Below are 19,940 nucleotides of genomic sequence, written 5' to 3'. Positions count from 1 at the left end.
ATCTTTGCTGTTATTGCTGGTGTGAGATGATATCTCATTGTTGTTTTGATTTGCATCTCTTTAATGGCTAGTGATCGTGAACATTTCTTCATATGTTTGTTGGCTGCCTGGATCTCTTCCTTGGTGAAGTGTCTGTTCATGTTCTGCATGCAGTTCATGTTTTAAAAGGTCCTGCCAGGTTGGCCCCTGGTGTGGTGCTGAAGACACGGTCCGGGATATTCCCTGGCCCCTTCCTTCCTACCTCCCCTTCCCGCCTTTGCCCTCCCTCCTCTGGCAGGAGGAGGCATGCAGGCTTGGGTGAATGCACTATGGCATACAGTGTCTGTGAAGAAGAAAATGAGAGACTCGCTGAAAGTTTGAGGAACCAAGTTACTGCTATAAAATCTCTTGCCATAGAAATATGCCATGAAGTTAAACAACATTTCATTAGTTGAAATGCATTCACAGTTTGATTCTACAACTGGATTTCTGGGTAGAACTATGGGAAAACTGAAGATTTTATCCAGAGGGAGCCAAACCAGGCTGTTGTGCTATATGATGCTATTTTCAGTCTTTGTTTTTGTGTGTGTGTGTCATTTACTGGATCATTAAACTAAGGTGATATAAGTAAGTGTGAATTTAGAATTTGTTCCAACTTACTGAGTTAGTGGAATACTGCTTTGTTACGAATCAGCATTAAGACAGTTCTCATTTTCAAGTTTGACTTTTTCCATTGACGATTACTGAATCCAGGACTCTTCACTTGTTTTACAAATCACATTAAATAATTCACTGCTCTTTTTGGTTATGTTCACTTGTCAGTTGCATAACCAGTAACACCCACTAATCCTAATATTTTCTTAATATTTGGAGTCATCTCTCCACCAATACCAGATCGGACAATCTCTCTCCTCCTTGCTCGAGTCAGAAGAGATTCGGTCAATGAAGACCCTAATTGGATCACAGGCGCTCTGAAGGCTGTCACTGTCGCACTTTCCTTGCGGCTCCAGAAAAGGGCGGCAGAAGATAGGTTTGGGAATGACCTTGGGGCAAGCTTGATTACTTCAGGATGTCGAATGGCTCCCATGAACTCAAACCATTCTCCAAGTTTACTTCTGAGATCCTGCTCAGTGTAGAGAAATTTGGGAATTTCAGATGCGACAGCTGGGAGCGCGAGTGTAGCATCCATGCACTGATCAAGGTACTGTTTGATGGTTGAGTAAGTTGTCATCTGAGCATAACTTGCAACCATCCTAATTTGATCCATGAGTTCTCTTCCTGGTGACTCAAAAGTAGTCATTAGAAGACCGAGTATAAGGTTTCCTGCCCATGGTTGAGAGTTGATCCAGTCGATAGCTGAACTTGGTGGATAGAGATCGAGTGCCGTTGCGGTTTTGCTATGGCCTTGCTTATTCAATGTGACCATGAGAGTCTTAAACCATCTTTTAATCTGCTCTGAACCACTTCGAATCTTCTCAGATGAGCCGATGACTACACCTATAAGCAATGTACAACAATGTCCAAGTAATGCTGACATTTCCAATGCTGAGAGGCTCCTATCTTCCACGTCACTCAAGTGCAGGGCTAACGTTTCATAAGCAACTCGATCACCATCTTTCACCGGGGCGGCTAAGTAGGATCTTTGGTGAACACCTGCTGCATTGAGTGCTTCCCAGAGGCCGGGGATGAGATAACACATGAATACTAAGCTTGCTGTCACTGGGTGAAATCGGGAGCGATGCTCATGGTTGAACATGGACAATGTATTCTTCTCTATGTCTGCATGACGTCCTATCCCTGGATGGGGCTCAGTCGAGTCGAGCTTTTTCTTATTGTTTGTCTAAACATTAAATATTGAAAAATACTGTTAGTACTGTAAATGTAGGTTTAAGTTCCATGTAAAGAAATTTGAGTCGGACAGTAACAGAAAGGTGTAGAGAACTGAGGCTGAGTTGTGATGATGGGGAGCAAACTGAAAGTGGTGGTGGTGGCTCTGACTCACAGCCACCCTGTACAGGGTTTCCAAAGCCCCATCTTTTTCCTGTGGAAGGACTGGTAGATTCGTCTTACTGGCCTTACTGTTAGCAGCCCAGCTCGTAATCCACTGTGCTACCAGGGACCCTTAGACTGAAGGTGGAGTGACTGATGTATTTTCCTAAGGTATCACCAGCTTTAACGGTGTGCTCCCCTTCCCTCCTTTATTTGTTAAAATTGTAGATGGATGTCTTACCTATAATCCTCACAGTAATTTTCCATGATGTAGCTCTACTTTCTTTCCTTTGTGCCCAGGACTCCATTCTTTACTAAAGCTTGTTGTTGTGACATGTTTCTAGTAAGGCTCAATACAAATGCGTACCAGCATGGTGGTGGTGGTTAAGTGCTGAGGAGTTGGAACCGACTCATAGTGACCCTGTACAGGGTTTCCGAGGCTATAAATCTTTACAGGAGCAGAAAACCTCATCTTTCTCCCATGGAACAGCTGGTAGTTTCGAACTGCTGACCTTACAGTTCACAGCCCAATTCGTAACCCCTACACTACCAGAGCTCCTTAGTTATTGCTTTATATTAGCTTTATAAATTACAATGACTTGATTTACAATAGTTTTGTGACTTTAGCTATTTAAGGGGGCCATTTGGTTATCATTTACAACAAAGTAATATGAAGCTAAGAAATTGCTAAGTTCCAAATGAAAATAAATTGTTCAAGAAAAATAATTGTCTCTGCTTTACTATGTGCTCAAAATATATAATGAAAGTACCAAGGCCCTGACCTTGAAGTTAAGAGTGTTGTTGCTTTAAGGCATTATATTCATTTATGGAAAACAAAGCCCTCATGTGGTTTGTGAAATGTTAGCTATATTAAAATTGTTGTTAAATACTCTATTCCTATTTTGGAAGTGACCCATTTATAACCTCAAAAAATAAATTTTTAAATGAAATTTATTAATAGACTTTGTTACTCGTTTTGTTATAAAATTCAGCATTCTTAAAAAAATGAAATAAAAAAGATACTGCCAAATTGTCCTCCAGAAAGATTCTGCCAATTACACTTGCACCAAAAGTGTACAACACCATTTCTCACCACCTCCCCTACCCCCACGTCTATAGTACCAATCTTTCTTCTTTGGGCTCATCTGATGTGGGGGAAATGACATCTTATTTATAATTTTCATTGCTGGTAAGGTTAAAGATCTTTTTATATGCTTCCTAGTTCTATTTTTCTATGAACTATTCACAATGTTTTATCTGTTTTTCTAATTATCTTTTTCTTATTAATTTGAAGTCTTCATCTGTTCTGGATATTACTTTTTGCCTACCATATAAACTGCAAATATGCTTCTCCATTAGCTTCCTGAATGTGGAATTTTTATAGCTATTCCTTTCTCTAAGTATATTCTTAATCTTTGAGTCTACTCCAACTGTGTTAATTCTGTTCTATTTAAGAACACATGCAATGTCCTTATTTTGTTATCTATATTTCGTTAATCTCATCCTTTCCCTATAACACTTTACAGAACATGGCATGGCATCATGTACATAAATGCCTTTTGATCATTTTGGACAATAAGAAAAACCTACTTTGTACGGATCTAGATTCTATCACTGAGTAAACAGCACTGTTGCTCAAAGTTGGCTGCACATTGGAATCACCTGGGAACATTACTACAGACACCTGGATCTCGGCCCCAAAGCTTCCAGTTTCAATGGCCTACAGTACAGCCTGGGCATTAGGATTTTACCCTCTCCTGGTGATTCTGAGGTTCAGCCAAGTTTGAGAACTGGTTACGAACTGGGCTGCGAACCTTAAGGTCAGCAGTTTGAAACTACCACCTGTTCCGTGGGAGAAAGATGAGACTTTCTGCTCCCATAAAGATTTACAGCTTCAGAAACCCTGTACAGGGTTGCTATGAGTCAGAACCGACTCCACAGCACACAACAACAAGAGACTTTAGTCAGTTCTTCTTTATACTGATGGGTTAGAATACTGCTTTTTCTAACACTGCAGTTTTTCCTAGGAGCTCTGGTAGCATAGTAGTTATGAATCGGGCTGCTAACCTCAAGGTGAGCAGTTCGAAACTACCAGCTGTTCCACAGGAGAAAGATGAGGCTTTCTGCTCCCGTAAAGATTTACAGCCTCAGAAACCCTGTACAGAGTCACTATGATTCAGAACCAACTCCACGGCACATAACAACAACAAATTATAAGACGGGCAGTTCAAACTCACTAGCTGCTCCATGGAAGACAGCTACAGCTTTCTGCTCCTGTAAGGATTTACAGCTTCAGAAGGCCTACACAGGGTCACTGCAAATTGGAAATGACTTGATGGCAGCAAGTTCAGTTTTGGTTGGTAGTGCTATTTGGTTTCGTTGAATTAGGGAACTACTTTCACCAAGTATATCAATATTGCTTTCCACAAGAGTCAAAACACTTCTTGTTACAAATCAGAAGGCTTAAATAAAAACCCCAGTTACGTTCAGAGAGGCAACCCTGCTCATAAAAGCCCATTCCACCAGAGTTCTGCATAGCAAATGTAAAAGCGCAGTCTGAAACTTTGGGATGCAGAACTACAGGCGATGTACTGTCTGTCTGCTTTCTATCCACTGACCCCAGACACTTCACAGGTAACCACTGTTACCCTGGTGGGGAATTTACATATAGAGATCATCACCATCCTGAGGCCCCAGCAGAGGAGACACCCGCCCTTCCAGTTTATCTTCATGTGATCAATGCCAGTTTCCCAGTGGGCGTGCGTATTTATAAAGCGAATCTAAACACTCTGAATTCCCTTTAACACAAAGAGTATGTGCTGGATGTAAACACACTACTCCTCTCCCATCATCTGCAAATTTACAAACACCTTTGATCACCATCCCCATGGACAACTCAAGATACAGGATGAGTAAATGGAGATGGTTATTTTCACATTATGTTCATTTGGTTAACCTACTCAAAGTCAGAGACTTCTATTTTGAAATCAGATAACAGACTTCAGACTTTTTTCCTGATCCAATTTATATTGTTGAGTCTCTTGGATAACAGTGGACCTGAAGGTGCTGGGAATAATTTTATATTGGTATTTTTCACTCTCAACTGGATCACAAAAATCCTCAACAAACAGAGAACTAAAACAGAATTAGAAGAAAAGGAGACGGAAGATGGAGAGCAGTAGTCTGCTTTTCACTATGCCTCCACTTTTAATGCAAATCACGTTAACTGGCTTTATAAATTTGACCCTAAGACTGGAAAGGAGTCCTAGTGAGGCACTGTAGGATCGGCACTGGACTGCTAACCATAAGGTTGGTTGTACACCCACCAGCTGCTCCATGGAAACCCTACACAGGGTCGCTGGAAGTCAGAACAGACTCGCTGATGCTTAACAACAAGAAAACTGGAAAACAAACACTGTGGCAAAAATAGATGATCAATTCCCAATAAAGTATAAGCAAAGATGATAACACCTGAATCTGATTCCCATACCCTGTTTCTGAAGAGCTCAGATTCAGTGACTTGGCATGGTGCAAGGCCTCAGAGCCGTCACTAAGAGGAATTGCTTTCTAGAAATTCCCTTTAGTACTTATATCACATTCTTCTAGATGTTCTTAAGGGCAGCTTCACTTTTCCGTTGAGAATTAACTTGATTTTACAAAACAAACAAAAACTCATATGGAACCCATCATGGTGGCTCCATACGATAAACACTGGACTGTGAACTACAAGTTCTGTGGTTCTAGCCTGCCAGCTGCTCCACGGGAGAGAGATGAGACTTTCTCCTCCTGCAAAGTTTTAAAAAGCCTGGGAAGCCCAATACCAGATTGCTATGAGTCAGAACCTCTAGATGCCTGGAACAACCAGTTATCTCCAACTCCCAGAACATCCTTCTGACAAGTGAAGACCTGAATATCCAGATCCTATGACTCCTGGTGTGTGCTGTGGGATCAGCACTGGACTGCGAACTACATGGTTGGCAGTTCAAGCCCACCAGTCATTCAAACCCACCTATACAAGGTCAATATGAATTGGAATCAACTCGACGGCACTTAACAATACTTCTCTCTGTTCAGGGATTGTGCCACCAACAGACTCCATTAAAAACAAACCAACTAAACACCTGCATTTTCAGAACTCAACTAAAGATTCTTAAGACTTACGGTAAAACAATCTTTATCTGAGAGGGGAACCTACACATGTTAGCTAGGGCTCTCCTATTTTTTGTGTAGAGGTGTGCTTTCAATTTGCTCTGGTCAAGTGTAAAATCTCATTTAATTTTGCCTGTCTTAATCCTACATGAGATTATAGACATGTTCCATTTTGAGAATTTATTAGAAACAGTAAATATTTCTTTAAACAGTTGAAACTTTGGTAGGTATTATAACACCAAGAGAGGCCCTACATTTTATTTTACCTCCATTTTGCTACAAAGGAGACCTCAGATTCAGCATTGAGCTCAGCAATCAAAGGATCACAGGGAACACTACGGCGTCAACAATAGTAAAGAGTGGAAGTGTAGACCTGGAAAACAAGTAGCTACAATTTGGGTAGAAGAGACCAGACCTGTGTCTTAAACACAAAACAAAACAACCTACATTAAAAACTGATGGAATGTTTTCTAAGCAAAACACAAACACCCTGAGAACTCTCCCTAAAGCAGCGAGTACTATGCTGGAGGTTTCAGAAGGTTCCCGGAGAACTGGAGAAGAATTACTACCCTGTTGCATCATCACTCCCAGGGAATATTAGAGCCATGGAGTTTGCCACCTGAGAGGAGGAGGAGGGCAGCGTTCAACGGAGGGAGTATGAAGAGAAAAGGGGAGAGAAGTGGATTTTAACCAACATCACTAGACAGGTCCTTTTCAGAGATGTTTCTTCCATAATTCAAATCGTTGCCTGGATGTTTCTAAAATAGATTTGAAAAAAGCTTACCACCTCCCAAAAGAAAGAGCCTCCTAGAAGGGCTGATGTGCGTACAACAGCAAAGCTGACTTCCACTAGCCAAGTCATAAATATTGCCTCTAGCGGGCTCAAGAAAGGCTGTAATGCTTTGAACTCAAAGTGTAGTCTCAGAATCAGCAGCACTGGCATCAACTGGCAGTTCCCACCCCAGGCCCCTGGTTCACAATCTACATCACAATCCACAACAATCCCAAAACAAAGACCTCTGACAGCCCTGACTCAACCCATTCTCTGGTCCTGGTCTGTAACCCGCTAGAAGAGTGCACTAAACTGGCTTTCAAAATCTCAGAAAAAGGTGACCTTGCTATTTCAATGTAAATGAATCCTAGGATTGTAGAACCTACCCCAAATTAATGACTTCTTATGCAGTCTTCTCTCAACCACCTCATCTAGTTGGGGGTCTTCCTCTTTTTTGCTGACCTTCCACTTTACCCAGCATGTTATCCCTCTCCAGGGACTCTCATACTTCAGACATATTATCAGGAGGGCACAGTCCCTGCAGAGGGACATCATGCTGGGTAAAGTGGAAGGTCAGCAAAAAAGAGGAAGACCCCCAACGAGATGGACTGGCACAGCAACAGCTTAACAACGATTGTGAGGATGGTGCGACCAGGCAGTGTTTCATTCTGTTGTGCATATGGTAGCTGTGAGTCAGAACCGACTTGAAGGGCACCTACCCACCACCACCACCACCACCATAACTCAAATGCATCAATTCTTCGACAATCTTCCCTAGTCACAGTCCAACTTTCACATGAATATATGAGGCTATTGAAAATACTATGGCTTGGGCCAGGTGTACCTCAGTCCTCTCTAACTGACATCTTTGCTCTTTGAACACTTTAAAGAGGTCTTGTGCAGTAGATATGCCTAATGCAATATGTCATTTGATTTCTTGACTGCTGCTTCCATTAGAGTTAGTAATCTTTTCTCTCTTTATCATGATGTCATTTATTGGTCTAGTGGTTTTCTTTACATTGAGGCACTATACTGAAGGCTGTGGTCTTTGGTTTTCATCAATAACTATTTAAGTCCTCGTCACTTTCAGCAAGCAATTTTTTCTTCCTCTTAACTCCATAGGGTCTTCCATGTAAATCCTCTAGTGTCTTCCATGTAAATCCTCAGTATTCCAGCCACAGTGACTAGTCACATGGTTCCCAAACTCCCCTACTGTTAACAGTGCTGCTAGAAACAGTGCCCACACATCTTCACTTCCTTGAGGAACATGCTTTGTACATTTTCATTCTGATAGGCATCGCCAAACTGCCCTCTAGAAACACGGGGCCAGGTGACATTCCTGTTGGCAGAGCACCGAGGCACATGCATTCCTATATGTATTAATTTTACATTCATAAGATGAAATTGAGAACCAGGACTAATATGTTATTGGAATTGGGACCAGAGACTAGGCCTTCTGATTCTAAATTAGTGTTCTCCCCAATCATGCTGCATTTCTAATTTATAAAGAATTAAAATAATGAATATATAACATTAAAACACTACTGAATACAATTTACTGTTTAAGTGACTCAGAACAAATCTTAGGATCATATATAGAACTGTATTCGTAAGCTAGGGTATTCACCATAAATTAAGTCATCTCCACAGTCAAGATGATGAATAGAGATGTCTAGCTGACCTACATCCCTCTCTCTATTACAATGTAGAAGGAGGCTTCAAAAAGTCTGTGGAAAAATGGAATTCAAAGATAATGGAATGTTCTGAAGCCCCCCTTTGTACTTCACCAATTCTGGAATTTTACTCCTTTAAGGAAGCTGTGAGTTATATTGAGCCTGAAATCTAGCATTAGTGTCCAGTTAAAACTTACCTTGTCTTTTATGGCTACCAGCCAATTCTGAGCTCTGCTTTGCTAAATATAAAATAGAAGTCACACAGCCTGGAAGGTAAGGATGAAATGAGATACCCCTGCAAAGAACTTGGTAGTGTGCCTTCCAACACACAGTAGCTACTATATAGGAGAAAATTTAAAGAGTTCCTGATATCATCACGTTAATACAGAAAAAATGGGATCTTTGGTAATAATAATAATAATGCAGAAACATCATACTTGCACTGAAAAAAAATCAAGTTAATATAAAATATGAAAACAGTTGATTGTGTTTCTGATTATAAGTAATTTATGCTTATTCCATAAAGAAAATAAAAAACACCCATAATTCCACTGTGTGCAGAAAATCACTGCCAATGCTGTGGTGTACACCCCTCAAAGTTTTTACACATCGCCGTCTACAGGCCCACTTCTGTGCAGTTTATGAGGTTTTAGACAAATGAGATCAATCAGCTCCATTCTGTACTTTCTTTAATTAAAAAAAAATTAAAAAAAAGGACCTAGTTCCCCAAAAGAAAAAAATATACCCTCCGCTTCTCAAATCAGAGGCTCTAAGAAATGCTGTTTTCCAAGTTAACAGAATATACCACACCTATTTGTGGCGCTGTAGGATAAGCACTGAGCTGCTAACTATAAGGTCAGCAGTTCAAACCCACCAGTCACTCCTCGGAAACCCTAAACAGAGTCGCTACGAGTCAGAACTGAGTTCACAGAACTGAACACCACACCACCATTATTCTACTACAATAAAGATCACCAGCACTTTGGCGTCTAGTGTTTCACTGAAGAGTAAACTTCTAGTGTCTTCCATGTAAATCCTCAGTATTCCAGCCATAGTGACTAGTCACATGGTTCCCAAACTCCCCTACTGTTAACAGTGCTGCTAGAAACAGTGCCCACACATCTTCACTTCCTTGAGGAGCATGCTTTGCACATTTTCATTCTGATAGGCATCGCTAAACTGCCCTCTAGAAACACGGGGCCAGCTGACATTCCTGTTGGCAGAGCACTGAGGCACATGCATTCCTATATCCACTATTTACTTGTGAGGGCCCTGCTGTGGCATTGTAGGACAAGCACCAGCCACACCTTGGAAATCCTGAGGCTGCAATGAATTAAAACCGACATGACGCCGACGGTTAATGCGCTACACAGTTGCTTTGAACCCTAAGGTCCAGAGGTTCAAGCTTACCAGCCACTCCTCGGAAACCCTATACAGGGCCACTATGGGTTGGAACTTACTTGACAGTGCTTAACAACACAAGTTACTAGTAAAAGGCTTTAGGTTCAATTCGGAAAGGGTGGTATTTGGCTCCAGTTAGGAAAAGCTAAGGAGCCATGGTAGAAAAGTGCTTAAGTGCTCAGCAGTCAACCAAAAGGTTGGAACTCACAGATACCTCCAAGGTGCCTATAAATATGGCATTCTTAGAAACTCTGTGGGAAAGCTCTACTCTTTCCTATTGGGTTGCTATGAGCTGGAACTGACTAGAAGACCCACCACAACAGGGAGATGCTATGCAAGAAAAACCACATACACATACACTATTAAAGAAGGAAAAAAAAAAAAAATCAGGATCCAGATAATCAGAAATCCCTATTCCACTGAAAGCTGGGGTTTTCATCATTCTACTCAGTCCTCTTTACCATGTGTTTGTTTTTGGTTGATTTGGTATCTTTTATTTTTCAGTCATCTATAGGCAGAAGGGAAAGGAGGGAACATGTGAGGGTCAGGACAATAAACACCTCCAACAAAGTAACGGAGTCTGACCCCTAACTGGGTACCACTCCTCCTCGCTCTGCTAATGTGCATGTCAAATGTTTTATCCCTAGATGACAACTCAAGTGTCTGCTCTGAATCTTGTGTTCACCAGCCAATGTTCACAACCATCAGTACCCATGATGCTTTAATATGATAAAGTCCTCAGGTTGTTTCAATCTAATACCCTCAACGTGAGAAAGGAAGAAACATGCCCATGCAGGAGAGGCATTTGCCCAGCAGTCTCCTACACCGGACGCTTTTTGCTCAAGCTTTAAATGCGTGTCACAGAGAGATACAGAGCAGGCTCTTCACACAATCAGGTAAAAAGATTCACCTTATGCTTTCTTTAATATGACCATCAAAACAGTCCTTGGAACAGTTGTTGTTAAATGCCACTGAGTCGGTTCTAACTCATTAGCCATCCCTGTGGTTCAAACTGACCTCTCAGTCCAATGCATTATCCTGCAAGGCCACACCAGATGTGGAATGACAGTAAAAGTTTAGATGATGCGCTACCTTTGAACCATTACTTAGAAATTCTCTAAGTATTCACAGAAAGGCCCACAAATCAAAAGGGCTATGGCAGGGGAGAGTGGGAGGTTGCACCCAAAGAGGTAGGAAGATATTCAGGAGTGAGGGGGTGGGAGAGTGATCACAGACCCCCAGAGAAGATTATTTTAGGAGGGAGCCAATAATCGACTATACTTGGGGCTGCTGAAAGAAATAACTATAACTAGATTTAACAAGATAGGAGTATCAAGAAAGAAATAAGGTTAAGGGGAACTGTGTTATAAGAAAGGTATCTGATCTTATAATTGTGTTTTAAGAAGGGTATTTGAAAAAACAACATGTAAGGTACCAAACCAAACCCACTGCCCTTAGGTCCACTCTGACTCAGAGAGACCCTCTATAGGATTTCTGGAACTATAAATCTTTACAGGAGCTGAAGACAGCCTCATCTTTCTCCAATAAGGTACAAGAGTCTCAGCAAAATGACTGAGCTCTGCTGATTTATCAGGCTAAGTACATTTTGATTTCCTCTTCTTAAGTGAAGAGCCAGGGATTCAATGAGTTTTCTCTTCTTATTCCCTGGGGACAGGAGTCTGACTTGGCATGTAGGAGTCTGGTGGCATGTAGAGTTTACATGGAAGGAGGAGCAGCCCAGCCCCAAAGAGACTAGAAGTTTACTTCCCCACTTGATGGTGCTTCATCAAACCTCTAACACTCTCCTGTTCAAACCTACCCTAGGCTTTGTTGTTGTTAAGTGCCATAGAGTAGGGTACTACCCATAGCGACCCCTATATAGGGTTTTCAAGGAGTAGCTGGTGAGCATGAACCACCGACCTTGAAGTTCAAATGGCTTTGCAGTCTGGAGCATTAACCCACAGCACCACACCAGCACTCCTACCCCAGGCTAGAATGTCCTTTATCCAACCCAAAGGGCAATAGAAGGAGGGCCCTCATCCCAGCCCATGGCTACGAGCACTCTTTGGCACATGTTCTTTCCCAAAGCTGCCAATGGTCCACTTGTATAGACTCCAGCCTGTGCCTCACTTTGGTGGTACCAGCGAGGACAAAGCTAGGAAAACAGGACAGAGGCCCGTCCACAGCTGTGTTGTTCATCTCTGCATCTCCTCCTCGCTTCCCGCCCCTTACCTGGGTCATTTTGTCCACAGAGACCGGAATTCCGTCGATGGTGAGAGGCGGCAGTTCTGAGTTAACCTCCTGGGGCGCAGGGGCGTGTTCTGCCAGGGCCGACTCCAGATCTTCCAGAATCATGCTCTTGTACTTACGCACCTGCAGGGAATTAAGGATAGACGTAAACAAGATGCCCGACAACCAGGGAGGGCTGGCGCTAGGCAACCAGTGAGTTGGGGTTGGTGACCCGGAGCTACTGCAGAGCCCCAAGAACAAACACTTCCACCACCAGCAGATAAAAATACCCGCTGGCCCCAAAGACATCACACTGAACCAAGTTCAATGAAGAGATGATGAAATTACAGGTAACAATGAGGAGCCAGTGGAAAAATCTTCATAGAAACACTGTTTCTGACTTAGAATCAGGTTTTCCCAGCGAATGCTGTTGAATCACCTGTTCTGGATCGAATAGTAATGACACTCATTACCCTTCTGTACGTCCCAGGCCAAGCAATGTGCACCTGGCTTCAGCAGCTAATCGCCAAAATCATTGTCAAGATCCTAAGGACTTAAATTTCTCAAACTCTAAGTAGCCTATAAGGAGCTGCTCCTGCTACTTCTTACAAAGCCAGACAACCGAACAGGAGATTCAAGCACACAATAGGGTGGACTGAAAGGAACCATAAAAAACATGACACGTTTATTGTAGCTGGGATTAAAGGTGCCATTACTATTAGGGCCTAGGGCCTAGAGAGCCCCAGAGGTCAAGGCCTTGTCCTTCTGGTACTCCCTGGTGAGAGAGAGGAGCTTAAATCTCGTGATGCCTTATGTCTCTGACAACCACAAGCTTGTTGTCCTTTGGTTCTGTTTGCTCTCCATTGACAGTGAAGGCAACAATGGTACATTTGGACATGCTCACATTCTCCCATCAAGGGCAGACAGGGTAGACAGACACTACGTCCTACAACCATCAACAAAGGGCTCGCTCATGGAGAAGAATACACAGGGGGCTAAAGACACCTTTGGGGAGAACAAAGAAGCCATGGGGTCATGGAAATGTGACAAGATGGGATAGGAAAGTAACTTGTTTCCAGGGCTCAAGGAATTAATGATCTTAGGAAAAATCAAAGAGAAAATTGACCAGAATTCCAACAGTGCTTGAATCCAGAGTTTCCTCTAAGTGGACTGGACTCAATCCAGACACACATCCTTATAAATATCTCGTTGCTGTTGTTAAATGCCATTGGGCCGTTTCCGACTCATAGTGACCCTGCATAGGGTTTTCTAGGAGCAGTTGATGGGTTTGAACCACTGACCTTGAAGTTAGCAGTTCAGTGCTTATCTGATAGCGCCACACCCAGACTCCTAAATATCTCATTCTGAGGCACAAAAGAGAAAGGTTCTTTCCTCCTCTGTCGTTGATTCAATCAATCCTGACTCACTGCAAACCTACAGGACAGGAGTGCTGCCCTACAGGGCTTCCAAGGACACAGACTGCCGCATCTTACTCCTGCGGTGCTCTCAACTGCGACTCTTCTTGTTTAGCAGTTGACAGCTTACCCACTATGCCACACAGTTCCTTGTCGTTATGTGTCAGTTTTTTGTTGTTATGGGTCCAGTCAGTTCGGACCCATAGTGACCCTGTATAGGGTTTCCAAGGAGCAGCTGGTAAGCTTGAACCACCAGCTTTGTGTGTGTTTCAAACGACTGTAGTCCAGCACATTAGCCCACAGCGTTAAACCAGGCCCACAGTTCCTTATGAGTCCTATAATCCACCCCAATGCCTGGAATAGTCAAAATCATTGTTGGCTGTGTAGTACAACTTCTGCAGTTATATGTTGTAGTTATTGCTAAGTGACAGCAAATCGGTTCCGACCCATAGTGATCCTGTAGAGTTTCCAAGGAGTGGCTGGTGGGTTTGAACTGCCAACCTTGTGGTCTAGTGCATTATTCTGCAGTGCCACACCAGGATTCCATAGATCAATAAATAAAAGGGATAAGAGAAAAATGGTGCAAACTTGTGGAACTCTAGGAATATGATTTTATCTAGGTTTCCAACACAAAAAGTAAGTGACTAATGTACTGTCATCATTCATTATATTTATTATAATTTAAGCAACTTGCATTGCCATGGCAATTTTACAGGATTGTATTTTCTGCTTTCTAGGTTTCTGTATTCTATATCGTTTCTACTCTTCCAACCCAAAGAAAACCAGAATTGTTTAAGACTAGGTTCTGGTCTTCAATCTTTAATGTAACAGGTTAAATCATTATAGTAGTGTTTAGGTCTGTAACAAAACTTCCTTGTTCAGGAAACACCTGGCATTCAAAAGCATCATTAACCAGTTTCAAATGGTTTCAGTCACTTCTATGGGCCAGCAATTTTCTAAAAATTCCAATCCAGGGTTTTGCTAAACTTATCAGTGCTGTCATTCCTTAAATTTAACTTGAGATTTTAAAAAACAATGCTGGTAGAGTACCCCATAAAACAAAAAAACTTCAGGTGTGACCACAACATTTCTAAGTTTACTTAGTAAAATCAAGTAGCTTTCCCCACCTGACGAAAGTATATTTCAATTTCATCTGATCTATCAACTCTGAGATACATCCCCTTCTCCCTCTGCTCACAATTTATCAGTTCTCTGAAACTGGAACACATCTTAGATTTGCTGCGGGCAGTTGGGGCCTAGACATCACTGCTGGCATATATGGGAACTGTTACCCCTGGGGGTCCTGGTGTGGCGCTGCAGGTTAATGCACTGGATCATAAGGTCAGTTTGAACTGCAAGGTCAGCAGTTCAAACCTACCAGCTGCTCCTTGGGAACCCTAAACAGGGTCGCTGTGGGTCAGAACCGACTCCATGGCACTTAACAACATCCGTGGGGTATGAGTGCAACCTCTCCCCTTCACAGACAACAAGCCATTCAGCAGCATGTGAGAAAGGAATGAGTCTTGCCTGTTGTCTGATAACCCTCCCAATGACATCTTCTTGTAAAAGCAAGAAGTACCAGTTATCAAACTTACTGCAGCTTGGGAAAAAAAATCTCAGTGACAACAGGAGAGAACTCTTTTAAGGAAAGGATGATGACAAAGGGGACTTTTTTGTTGTTATGTGCCGTGGAGTCAGTTACAAATCATTGTGACCCTGCATAGGGTTTCCAAGGCTGTAAATCTTTACGGGAGCAGAAAGTCTCAGCTTTCTCCTGTAGAATAGCTGGTAGTTTTGAACTGCTGACCGTTGAGATTAGCAGCCCGATTCGTAACCACTATGCTACCAGAGCTCCTGAAAGGGGTCTTAGCATATGAAAAATCACAGACAGGATGACTTTGCAAAAAAGTTTTAGCAGGAACTTAATTTTCACTACATTTTCCTTTTTATATATACACAAAAATGTACACCTACTCCTCGCATATCAACCATCTCATTATACAACAGTTCACATTTTCGACCACAATACAAAAAAAATCTAGTCAACTATTTTGCACATCCATAGGTCGGTCAGTGACAAATGCTCAACTGTCAGGGGAGAAAAACGCTGGCTGTGATGGTTAAGGTTCTGTGTTAACTTGGTTAGGCAGTGATTCTCAGGGGCTGGGCAGTTCTGTCCTGGTGTAGCCATTCTGTTTCTCCATAACACTGATTTTTACGCAGCGAGCTCATCTTTCTTTCAGTAAGTATAAAATCAAAATTCTAAATGGTAAGACAGTATTGTGTCGGGAGTTTGCCAATATATATATTTTTTTCTTTCTTTCCTGGTAATAAAGTAACGGTGCATCTTACAACTGATGGTGTCACAGTATGATGAAATACAGTTTCATTTCCAACTACATCTCTACTCCAAAAACCACAGTTCAAGCCTTTATCACTTCAAATCAATACGACACTGTCAACTGGCTTCACAACTTTAGCTACAAATTGCTCAAAGACAAATCAGCTGGTCCGCATACCATTCTTTTTTGTATCAACCTGTATATCACGGCCATTTAAATTTCCTGAAACACTGATTTAGTATCAACAGAGACCATTTACTGAGCACTTACTCTTCCCCCCAGCCCTACATGCACTATCTCAATTAATCCTCAAATAATTCTATAAGAAAAATACTATTACACCCATTTTGCAGATAAGAAAACTAGGACCTATTTAATAAATGTTAAGTAACTTTCCCCAAAATCATACAGCTAGTTAGAAGCACAGCTGGCAATCAAACTGATTTTGATCTCATCTTAAGGCTCATATGTTCAGCCACTCTAAAATGATTTATATATTTTTTCCCCTCAAAAAAACCAAGTCCAAGTTTCTCAGCCCGGCATTTAAACCTTTCCAATCATTCCCTACTCCAACATCAGGGCTACCAGATAACACCCGTGTAAGTTGTGCCTGTCCAACCCTGTTGTTGTTAAGCACCGTCCAGTCGGTTCCGACTCATAGTGACTCTATATAAGGTTTCAGAGAAGCTGGTGAGTCATCAATCTCATGATTAGCAGTCCAGTGTTTATCCAACGGTGCTCCCTCTGGAGTTCCCAGCATAAAGCCCACGGAGTCCTACTGGGCAGCTCTGCTCACCATCTTCTTCTCTTTAGCTGGCCAGTCTCCTCATAAGCTCTTTCCTTGCACCTGGGTCTTTATTCTGCTTCCTGTCACCATTCAAGGCCCAACTCAACTCCTACTTCCTCTGAGAGGACTACTACGTGTTCTCACCAGAACCGTCTTCCTCCTACAGATGGAAACCAACGCTGAGTCACGTGTCCTGGTATTTCCCTGCACATAACAGTACATGGGGCCAGGTCTACTGTTTCTGAACTTATTTTTACATCTATAACAAAATAGTTCACATCTTCAAAAATATACAGGTAATATATTAACCAATATTTTCTGAATTACCAGGCGTGGCAGGTTTAGTGGGTTTAGAAGCCATTAGAACTCTGGGCACAGGGTGTGCTTGTTAAGTCTGAGGAGCTGGCTGGTAGAACCATTAGGTCAAAGGGCCTTTCGACGTCAAGCTACAAAATACTGCCAGACAGATATCAGAATTCCTGTATATTCTTGAAGCACTTTTGTACACAACAGTCTTCAGGAAGGTCCCATAAAAGAGAAAGCATATAATTTTACTTATGCGTTCCTCTAAGACTAAAAATGTGTCGCCCTCTGAGGTCTGAAACACAGAGATGCTCCTGTGTGGAGCTGCCCTGGGAACTGTGATTCTGCAGCACCCCTGGTCCCGAGCCAGGCCGCAGGCTGCAGCCTATGAAGTTCTGTTGGCTTCATTCTGTTCTATCTAGCCCCAGTGTCAGGATTCCTTTCCTTTCCAGCCTTAACTTAGCTCTCTAGATGTTTTGGTATTCCCCCAGCCCTCTAGTTTGTGAATATTGAAACCTCAGAGAACTTAGCTGGATCCTTATCTTATACTTTGTACCTAACAATGTTAATTCATTTTTGAATAAACGAATAAAGAAGCAATAGGCCTTTACTAGTTTTTAAATACAGTTCCATATTTAACTTGAAGCCATTGTTTCAAAAGTAAATGAATGACTTACAACAAGAAATCAAGACCAGAGAACAAATAAGATGGCGAACTGGGTAGAAGTGGAGTAAGGAGCTCCATCAGCAACCACACTGGACCAAGCAGGCTCAAGGGATGGTGCCAGAATTCTGAACCACACATAAAGGACTATTTAGAAGGTTGGAAGGCTTATAGCCAGGGAAATTTGTAGCAGAAGCAAGAAATCCATTGCTTTCTAATTCAAGATGCTCAGCTGCTTCCGGAGCTGCCATCTTTGGTGAGACTAAGCAGGGGAAGTATCAGAGCAGCCATGGACACCTGACAGAACCAAACAGATAAAGGAAAAAGAGTGAAACGGGGAGCCCATTTCCTGATCACAATCAGAAAGCATAAAAAATACCAAAATGCACACTCATCTAAGTATTAAGGCCACAGCTAACTCCTATATATGCACAAAAAACAGAAACAGATGATCATATCAGCACATGTCCAGAAATGAAATAAAGTGACTGAGACAAATTAGCTGGAAGTTGACCTAAACTCCATACTGGAAGATGGGCAGGTTTGGGAAATGCCTGAGAAGGAATTCAGAAAAATTATTATAAAATGTATCAAAACACTATACAATGGAGTTGTGAAAAATAAGCATGAAGTCAGGAAAGCACTACAGGAACAATCAAATAAGATAGATACAGCACTGGAAACAATTCAAAACCTATAGAACGAAGTCCAAACAATTAACAGTAGAATATCAGAAATGGACAATACACTGAAAGGGCAAAGGAGTAGAACTGAAAAGGTAGAAGCCAGAACTAATGAGCTAGAAGATAAATCTCTCAACACTACTAACATAGACGAGCAAGCACAAAAAAGGACAAAAAAAAATCTGACGAAGGTCTAAGATTTTGCTGGACAACATGAAGAATAACTTAAGATTTATTGGCATTACAGAATACAAAGAATCACACAAGTTCACAGAGGAGATAGTTGAAGAGCTACTGGAATAAAATTTCCCTAGCATCCTGAAAAGTGAAAAGATAAGCATTCAAGAAGCTCAACTACCCCGGGAAGGATAGACCCTAAAAGACAATCACCAAGACATATAATAATCAAGCTCTCCAAAAATCAAAGATAAGGACAGAATCTTGAAAGCAGCTAGGGAAAAGAGAAGTGTAACATACAAAGGCAAGCAAATCAGATTAAGCTCGGATCTCTCAATAGAAACCATGCAGGCAAGAAGGCAATGGAAGGGGAATACATGAGCAGGCATGTGGTGTGGCTGGTGGCCACGTTGGTCACCGATAAGGGGAAAAGGAGGAAAAAACAGCAATGAAGTTGCGAGCTAAGCCTGACCACATTCAGTAGATCTCTGTGAACCCAGGTGGAGACCTGGATAGCCAGCAATATGGCAAGACCCGGGGACTGCTGGGCCCAGAGGCAGTGATGTGGCCACAGAAGACTAGAGAGGAGAGTGAAGCGTCCAGCTGATATGAAGTGAGGGGAGATACAAAAGAACACCCATACTTGCAGATAGTACCCACTTGACCTGGCTTTGATGGTTGGATGATCAGAACTCAACTAGAAGAAGAAAGAGGGGGGAAAAAAAGAGTAATATACTACAATTTGATGAACTATACCTATACTTATGGATGTAGTAGCTCAAAAAAGAGAACAAATCCTTATAGCGAAGATCACTCCCACCCCCTTGGCACACAAGGTTGACCGGGATGGGAAACTTAGACATTGGCTACCCAAAATGGGGGTCCTATAAAGGCAAGAAGTGACTAGCTTACAAGCTTTCAAGACAGAGCCTCGTTTCAGGCGGGGCAGGGGAAGGTAGAATCACCACTGAATGATTTCTAATCTGTTGGGACGGGGCTGGCAAAAGGAAATGGGGATAAGACTCTTGTGGTACAATAGTGAATAATTGCCATCAGGACTGACTGTGAGGGTAGGAAATACAGAGATAGATGTTTTTTAACAAAAGGAGGAGAGTGCTTGATTTTGCAGTCCAGGAGCGGAGGTCACTGGGACCATCAAGTGAGAAGAATGGAGAGTGGGGCCCTACCCCGAGAGGCAGTGATGCCAGGGATAGAGACAGAGACAATGACATGGACAGATGGAGTGGCTGGGGACACTGGACTCAGGGAGGGAGAAGGGCTGTGTGCTGGCAGCTGAGGGGCGGGCCTATGTGGTGTATGTACCCTTTGGTTATTTGATGATGCATGGAGGGGATTGTAATCATTGCAATGAAACAA

The 19,940-nt window shown here is 42.3% G+C and overlaps 2 protein-coding genes across 2 annotated transcripts in view; both read right to left on the bottom strand.

Moving 5' to 3' along the window:
• Positions 1-19,940, bottom strand: part of NRF1 (nuclear respiratory factor 1) — a 98,925-nt gene that overhangs the window by 55,077 nt on the left and 23,908 nt on the right. The window contains exon 4 of the mRNA XM_006861127.1: positions 12,196-12,336. Coding sequence (XP_006861189.1) covers positions 12,196-12,336 — 141 coding nt within the window. The remainder of the gene's footprint in view (positions 1-12,195; positions 12,337-19,940) is intronic.
• On the bottom strand, positions 791-1,735 carry LOC102813401 (endogenous Bornavirus-like nucleoprotein 1-like). The gene has a single exon (XM_006861214.1). The coding sequence runs from the start codon at positions 1,733-1,735 to the stop codon at positions 791-793; it is 945 nt and encodes a 314-aa protein (XP_006861276.1).

This window comes from Chrysochloris asiatica, unplaced genomic scaffold (genome assembly GCF_000296735.1).
Source record: "Chrysochloris asiatica unplaced genomic scaffold, ChrAsi1.0 scaffold00041, whole genome shotgun sequence".
In the NCBI taxonomy this organism is placed as follows: Eukaryota; Metazoa; Chordata; class Mammalia; order Afrosoricida; family Chrysochloridae; genus Chrysochloris; species Chrysochloris asiatica.
This window is presented reverse-complemented; position numbering and strand designations above follow the sequence as displayed.

Bases quoted from the DNA above. Each gene is read 5' to 3' on its own strand.
- LOC102813401 (XM_006861214.1), bottom strand. From the start codon at position 1,735: ATGTTCAACCATGAGCATCGCTCCCGATTTCACCCAGTGACAGCAAGC.